Source organism: Carya illinoinensis, chromosome 14 (assembly GCF_018687715.1).
Source record: "Carya illinoinensis cultivar Pawnee chromosome 14, C.illinoinensisPawnee_v1, whole genome shotgun sequence".
In the NCBI taxonomy this organism is placed as follows: Eukaryota; Viridiplantae; Streptophyta; class Magnoliopsida; order Fagales; family Juglandaceae; genus Carya; species Carya illinoinensis.
In genome coordinates this window covers 15,883,652-15,892,064 of record NC_056765.1, presented here as the reverse complement: position 1 = coordinate 15,892,064, position 8,413 = coordinate 15,883,652, and the positions used below count along the sequence as shown (strand labels likewise).

Here is an 8,413-nt window from a genome sequence, read left to right as displayed (position 1 = left end):
ACTAAGCTACTGCTTAACGGAAAGTAAATTAAAAATTGAAAACTTAAGGCACTCTAATGTAAATGAAAGTACCAACGAGAAACTCCAGACGCCGAAAACGAAAAGAGATCAAGATGCTCCAAGCTACAACCGAACAGAAAAACTAAAAACTTAAACTCTTGTTCTGCAAAAACTCAACGAAAAGCAAAAGAAAACTTCAAGCTAAAAAACTGAACTGTAGCCGAAAGAAAGAAGAATAAAAATAATCAGCTAAGCTGCTGCACTCCTCGTCCGCTTCCAAACGAAAAAGAAAAAAAAGTAAACAAAAACTGCTCCCCAAAAACTCCAGCTCCTGCTGCTGTCAAACCGAAAGCAAGAAGAAAAAAAATGAAAGATTAAAGTCAAGAAAAACAGCTGCTTGCCCCCTTGCTTTTCTTCCAAACCGAAAACTCCCAATTGAAAAGTAAAGGCAGCCCATGTGATTTCTTGCTGTCCGGCTTTTCTGCATTGTGTGATGTTGTATGAGTGTTGTCCATGTGTGTTGCATGTTTGATCGAAGGCTGCTGTACATGTGATTTTTTTCCAGCGTGATTGTCTACTGCTTTGAAGGATTTTTCTGCTGCTGTACATGTGCTTTTCCTTCAGCGTGTTCATTGCATGTGTGAGTTTTTCTGCATGTGCTGTGTTGCATCGTGTGTGAGTCCAAATACTCTTCTGCTGATCATGTGATTTTTCTGTTCTGCATGTGCTGTCATGTGATTTTTCTGTTCTGCATGTGCTGTCCATGTGATGAATGGTTTGCATATTTGCTGTCATGTGGTCCGATGCTTTCTACACTGCATGTGCATGTGCTGGTTTGTAGGTCCACGTTTTCTGCATGTGTTTTTCACATCTGTTTTTTTGCATCTGTTTTTCTGCATGTGTTTTTCTGCATCTGTTTTTCTGCATGTTGGTCTGAATGGTCTGCTGTTGGTTGTCCGAATGATCTGCATGTGTTGAAGATTTTTCTGCAAGTTCTGTGAGTGTTCTGCTGGTGCTGTCCGAATGTTTGGTCTGCGTGTGTGCATTCACACTTGAATGATGTTGTGTATTGCCCAAACTATCCCTGTTATGAGAGGAATAAAAATGAAATATTTATTTTCATGTGAAACAATTGCATTATAAATCTTTTTAAGCACCAAAATACTAGAATTTATCAATTGACTCAAGTAATGTGATCTATTGCATAATTAAGTACTTAAATCATTTTTTATTAAACAATTTGTTCGCTTAAGTAACTTAATCATGCAATTTTAGCGCTTCATCACACCCCCCAACTAGCTTTTTGCTAAACTCTAGCAAACAAAGCGAATGAATTCATGCAAAGGTGAGATTACCAACTACAATTTCAGAAAATCCAAAAATCACATGCTATGAAATAGACTTGTTGAGTTTAAGAACACTGGAGATAGATTAATCTGAATTTTGTATCAACTGAGAGATTTATACACAATTTAGTTAATCAACCAAGGGAATTATATGTAACAAAGCTTGCTTTCTTTCAAGTGCATGGAAATGGGGTTAGAATTCCAAGATCGACTACCAAGAGACATTAACAGTTTTAATCACAACAACCAATTGAGAAAACCACATGGTCTTACTCTAATTCAAAACCATTGTAGTGGTGGCTTTCACGCTATTACACTTTGAAAGGCGCCTACTTTTTTTTGTAAGGACTCCGGTAATAGGCAGCCTTTTCCACTACACAAATGTAATTTTTGCTTTTTTATGTTTTTAGATTTCCTAGTGGGGGAATCGGACCTATGAATGTGCGCCTATCCACACTTTCACAAGTCAGCCCTTACCACTAGTCTACCTAAAGGATTTTTTTTTTATTTTTTATTTTATTTTTTAATTTTTTTATTTTTTTGATCCCTGGCTTGTCCCTTTTTTTCATTTAATTCATTTCAGATCTCTTCCTAAGCCATTAGGATATGGTTCATTAGAGTCTCAAACAATTGAAGTGTAAATCAACCAACAATGACTCGATGTAGTCTTTCTAGGCCTTTCGGGTATGTGTTGTGTGTGTTTTAGCAAAACTTTTAACATCTTTCCCTTGGTTTAACAACTAAATAAAATGGATAAGTCCCTCTTTTGACATATACTCATATTTGCACTACATTCCACATGTTCCATGACCTCAACAAATCTTTTTTTTTTTTAACACATTTTTAACAAAATTTTAACACATTTTTAACAGAAAACCCTCCCCCCAACTAAATGTGACATTGTCCTCAATGTTCAGCAATTGAATATTCGATGATGTATGTTATACAGACATGAATTGGAGCAAGATAAACACTGTAGAACATATATTGAGACGAAAATGACTAAATAGAGAGGAAAAAAAAAATCACCTGAGATATTCGAGCGTACACAAGGAGTAGATTTCTGTCAAAGTTAAAAACACAAAAAGCAAAAGAAAGAAAAACAAAACAAACGAAATGCAAAATGCAAAAAGCAAGCTGGATCCTCCAGAGTAGTGGACTCAAAACAAAATAAACAAAATGCAAAACAAGCAAGAAATTTTTTTTTTTTTTTTTACATAAACTTGAGGTTCTTAGCCTCCTGTTTGAGATGCTCATTCTCTTCATACAATATCATGTCATTCCTATCCATGGGAACTGGCAAGTCGAATTAAGAATCTAATAGAGATTTCAACTGTTTATTCTTCTGCCGAATGATTCCTTCCCTTGTGTGAGACTCTTGAACAATTCGTTGAAGTACAACAATTTGTTCTTTAAGCCTTTCAACCTCATGGTTTTTGGCTTGTACCCGCTGGGAAAAAGCAACAATAGAGGATGAGTAGCGAGTCCCAAGACTCACCAAGTCGTAGATAGCATCAGAGTCTGACTTATTAGCCATACTATTATTCTCTTGTTGCAACATGGCACCAATGGTAGCTGCAGAAAGGACAGGAGGTTGAGATGCAGAATGCCTCATGGATGGATCTAGAGAAATGTTAGAAGAATGAGCCATTGACAAAGGAATAGAAGGCTTAAAACGAGGATGTTGACAGAATGCAGATGAGTTATAGAGATGAGAAGAAAACTTGATGCGGATTGGATGAACTTCAGGACTGATTTTATAGAGATAGCATAAAGAACCAGACGAGCTATCATCCAAGTCAAAGACTAATGTGATTTTTTTTTTTCGGTGAAAGTGACATTTCTTAGAAACTCGGAGCCTTCAATCTTGTTTGTCAACAACATCAGGCGATTTTTTTCAAATCTCCAGCTACACTTGTCAGGTCACGGACGGATCCAATTTTTTTTTTTTTTTTTTTGAATCACTTTCCAGCATGTAAAATTCAAGAATGAGAGATTTAATCTGCTTTCAACTCATTACTAACACTCCCCCCAAAGTGGACCAACATAAGTGTAAGGCATGCAAACAGAAAATTAAATTCTCTTCCACCCCCCAACTGCTTTCAACTAGTTAAGGGGCAAAACAACTAACAGAAGAACCGAAAATTTGAAGAAAAACTGAAGGAAAGAGGAAAAGGAAGTACCTGGATAGCTTTGAAAGGAATGCAACCAAAAAAAAATAAAAATAAAAACTGAAGAACAAAAGAAAACAATGAAAAGAAATGGATAGATCAAGAACCATCAATTAGGATCAAGCAAATGCAAAGTAGGTTCTTCAGGTGCAACCTCAATAGCACCATGAGGGAAAACTTTTTTTAACCAAATAAGGCCCACTCCACCGAAACCTTAACTTACCAGGATCAAAAATCTTACTTTGGATGTGTTTGTTAGCTAAACATCTTCGAAACATTTGGTCAGAGCAATATTTAAACAAGTGAAGGTCATCATAAAAAAAATTATTCAACCTCAGATTTGAATTTTTGAGTGTCCTGAGTGCTCCAATGAGATGGTGTCTGTTATCTGAAGATGGTTTTATAGGTGCTGCCCAAGGTGGCGACTCTGCAAACATTGGTTGCCAAGGCACCCCATGCCCGGTTCCTGCGAAAGAAACATTAGAAGTATCATCAAGTATATTTACATCACTTAGCACAGTTTCTAATCACAAATGTAAATCAGTAGAAGGAAGATTCAAGTGAAAGTCCTCATCAAGGATATTTTCCAGCAAATTAACTTCCTTAACTTCTTCTAAATCCTGAGGTTGCCTGCAAGTATTAAAGATATTCAGCTCCAATGTCATGTTTCCAAAACTCAATTTCAAAATTCCACTTCTACAATTAATTAATGCATTAGATGTAGCAAGAAATGGTCTACCAAGAATTACAGGAGCTTGGAAAGTAGATGGATTTGACAAGTTCATATCAAGCACCACAAAATCCACAGGATAGTAAAATTTATCAACTTGAACCAAAATATCCTCAACTATACCCCTAGGCATTTTTATTGATCTATCAGCAAGTTGCAGAATGATAGGTGTGGATTTCAGTTCACCTAAACCAAGCTGTTCATACACAGTGTAAGGCAATAAATTGACACTTGAACCAAGATCCAACAAAGCGTGACCAATTTTTGAATTTCCTATTACACAAGCAATTGTAGGTGCTCCAGGGTCCTTGTATTTAGGTGGTGTATTACTCTGAATGATAGCACTAACCTGCTCAGTAAGGAAAGCTTTCTTTTGCACATTCAACTTTCTTTTCACAGTGCATAGATCCTTTAAAAATTTTGCATAGGCAGGAATTTGCTGAATAGCATCTAACAAAGGGATGTTAATCCGAACTTGGCTAAAAACCTCAAGAATTTCAGCAAGATGCTTATCTTTATGCAACGGAACTAATCGCTGAGGAAAAGGAGCAGGTATAGGACAATGAATTTTCTCATGCTCATCAGAAACATGCTCTCCATCTTTATTAGAAGGGTTAGAGACCTTACCAGAATTGTATGGCTCATGTGCTGGAATGTCTACCACCTTACCGCTTCTTAAAGTAGTCACCGCTTTGACCGACTTTAAGTTAGGATCCTCAATTATTGCTTGCACTTGATGAGGCTGCCCTTGTGGATTTGGTTGTGACTATACAGGAAATTTACCCCTCTCTTGGGTACTTAAAGATGTAGTCAACCTTGTGAGGGAACTCCGTATGTCATTAATTGCCAATGAATTCTGATTGTTGAGTGTTGCTTGACCTTGCATGAACTGTTGAAGTGTCACACTCAGCTGCTGAATCGTATCTTCAAGTCCCTTCTTTTGCATTGGAGGTGCTTGAATTGCCAGTTGAGAGGGCCCTGGGGCCAAGGTTGCTGGAGTTACATGTTGGTCACCCTTCCAACTGAGATTTGGGTGGCTCCTCCATCCTGGATTATAAGAATTAGAGTAAAGACCAGAATATGGTTTATGTATCATGTTTACAGCATTAGATTGGTCCAACAATACTTCCTTGAAAGCAGGGATCGTGGGACATTCATTAGTTGAATGCTCATGATCCTCACATATGCCACACTTCTCAGAAAATTTAGGGATAACATGCACTTCATTTACTTTCTTCAATTCCATGGCTTCCGCTTTTCTAGACAGCAAGGTTAATTTAGCACGCAAATCATCATCTTCATTTACAATATATTTTCCGTGACTAGACTCAACCTGCCTAGACCTATCATGCACATCAGTTGTGTCCCAAGATTGGGCATTTTCAGCAAGATAATCAAAATATTCAAATGCCTCCTCAGGCTCTTTGTCAAAAAATTCTCCATTACACATGGTTTGTACAAATTGGCGCATTTTAGGTGTCAAACTTTCATAAAAAAAAACTAATCACACGCCAATGTTCATAACCATGGTGTGGACATGAATCTAATAGATCTTTGAACCTTTCCCAACATTGATAAAAAGTTTCAGAATCCTTTTGAGAAAAATTCATGATTTATCTTTTCAAAGCATTTGTCCTATGTATTGGGAAGAATTTTTTCAAAAATCCTACTTGCATCTCTTGCCATGTACCTATGGTTCTAGGTCTCAATGAATTCAACCATGTTTTAGCTTTATCTTTTAAAGAAAATGGGAACAACTTAAGCCTTATAACCTCCTTAGTGCAAGTCCGGTCCATGAATGTAGAACAAACCTCTTCAAACTCTTTGATATGCAAATAAGGGTTCTCAAAATCCATGCCATGAAAATGTGGAATTAATGGAATAATTCCAGGTTTGAAATTAAAATTGTTTGCATTCAAATGTTGAATTATGCATGAGGGTGTGCTAGTTCTAACTGGCTGAAGATATTCTCGAAGTGTCCTGTTTGGATTCTCCACTCCCCTATCATGATGCTCATTTTCAGCCATGATGTTATCAGTGTCTGATGATGATTCAACAGAAAATGATACAGAGCTAAAAGATGTCAATGATTATGTCCTAAACAGTCGAGATGTATGGTCTCTAGTCCAACCAGTCATACAAACAGGAGCAGAAAATCAAAGACTATGAAGAATAAACAGAGAGAAGGGAAAAAGATTAGATGTCACCCAGGCTGTGAAGAGATTCACAACTCCACAAACGTCCTCTCAGCAGTAGAGGAATGCTCTAATAAACACCAGTTGTCCCCAGCAACGGTGCCAAAAACTTGACTCGGTTTCGAATGTGCTTCCAAGTGTAGAAGTGTCAAGTTGTATCAAGGATAAGTCTAGGATTGTATTCCACAGGGACAAAGGGTTATCAAAGCGTATAGGAGATTTGTGAGTAACAAATGAATCAAGTATGAGTGATGAAAGTAAAATTAAAATGCAATGCAAAAAGAGAATCGAAATTGAAATTAGAGTTTCTAAAAAAAAAAACAAATTAACGAACACTTGGGTTGGGTTTGGGACTCTCTTTATTTTGGATTCTAGATAATTTTCTCGATTAACAACCCAATCAAGGCATTGATAATCGGAAGATAAAAAGGTTAAGCTCAAGTTTTGCAATATTTTCCTAAGGGATTTTCTATTTTACTAGCCGAACCCACATTAACAAACAAACGAGAGAAGCCTTGATAATTTTCAAGCTTTTGATGTGCCTTACGTCAACAACAAAACAAGAGCAAGAGCTTCAATCTATTTTCAATTCAAATCCAACTAGTAACTTAGTGAAATCAACATTATCAACAAAATATTGCATCGATCTAAAATCCAAAACAAATCACATCCCATTCCGCAACTCAAGCTTAAGAAATGAGCTACGCATAATTTTTCTAACAATAAAAAGTAATCTAAATAAACTCATATTAAAAATTAAAGAAATTACTAACATAGAATGAATTTTAAAATGCAAAATAGATGATCTATACTAAAAAAAACAGCAATTCAAACGGTCAAAGTTCAAAGAAATAAAACAAATCAAAACTAACTAAATGAATAGAACTTAAGAAAATTAAATGAAACTTAACGCTGCCCAAAGGAAATGAAAGGAAGAAGAAAAAAAAACTCCAACTAAGCTACTGCTTAACAGAAAGTAAATTAAAAATTGAAAACTTAAGGCACTCTAATGTAAATGACAGCAAAAGTACCAACGAGAAACTCCAGACGCCGAAAACGAAAAGAGATCAAGATGCTCCAAGCTACAACTGAACAGAAAAACTAAAAACTTAAACTCTTGTTCTGCAAAAATTCAACGAAAAGCAAAAGAAAACTTCAAGCTAAAAAACTGAACTGTAGCCGAAAGAAAGAAGAATAAAAATAATCAGCTAAGCTGCTGCACTCCTCGTCCGCTTCCAAACGAAAAAGAAAAAAAAGTAAACAAAAACTGCTCCCCAAAAACTCCAGCTACTGCTGCTGTCAAACCGAAAGCAAGAAGAAAAAAAATGAAAGATAAAAGTCAAGTAAAACAGCTGCTTGCCCCCTTGCTTTTCTTCCAAATCGAAAACTCCCAGTTGAAAAGTAAAGGCAGCCCATGTGATTTCTTGTTGTTCGGCTTTTCTGCATTGTGTGATGTTGTATGAGTGCTGTCCATGTGTGTTGCATGTTTGACCGAAGGCTGCTGTACATGTGATTTTTTTCCAGCGTGATTGTCTACTACTTTGAAGGATTTTTCTGCTGCTGTACATGTGCTTTTCCTTCAGCGTGTTCATTGCATGTGTGAGTTTTTCTGCATGTGCTGTGTTGCATCGTGTGTGAGTCCAAATACTCTTCTGCTGATCATGTGATTTTTCTGTTCTGCATGTGCTGTCATGTGATTTTTCTGTTCTGCATGTGCTGTCCATGTGATGAATGGTCTGCATATTTGCTGTCATGTGGTCCGAATGCTTTCTGCACTGCATGTGCATGTGCTGGTTTGTAGGTCCACGTTTTCTGCATCTTTTTTTTCTGCATGTGTTTTTCTGCATGTGTTTTTCTGCATCTATTTTTCTGCATGTGTTTTTCTGCATCTGTTTTTCTGCATGTGTTTTTCTGCATGTTGGTCTGAATGGTCTGCTGTTGGTTGTCCGAATGATCTGCATGTGTTGAAGA

At 36.7% G+C, this 8,413-nt stretch overlaps 1 protein-coding gene across 1 annotated transcript; it reads right to left on the bottom strand.

The window, feature by feature from the left end:
• Positions 1-3,608: 3,608 nt before the first annotated feature.
• Positions 3,609-5,736, bottom strand: LOC122294001. The gene is made up of 2 exons (XM_043102472.1): positions 4,875-5,736; positions 3,609-3,983 (listed from the first exon to the last, which is right to left on the bottom strand). The coding sequence occupies exon 1, from the start codon at positions 5,716-5,718 to the stop codon at positions 5,014-5,016; it is 705 nt and encodes a 234-aa protein (XP_042958406.1). The 5' UTR covers positions 5,719-5,736; the 3' UTR covers positions 3,609-3,983; positions 4,875-5,013.
• Between the last annotated feature and the right edge of the window lie 2,677 nt (positions 5,737-8,413).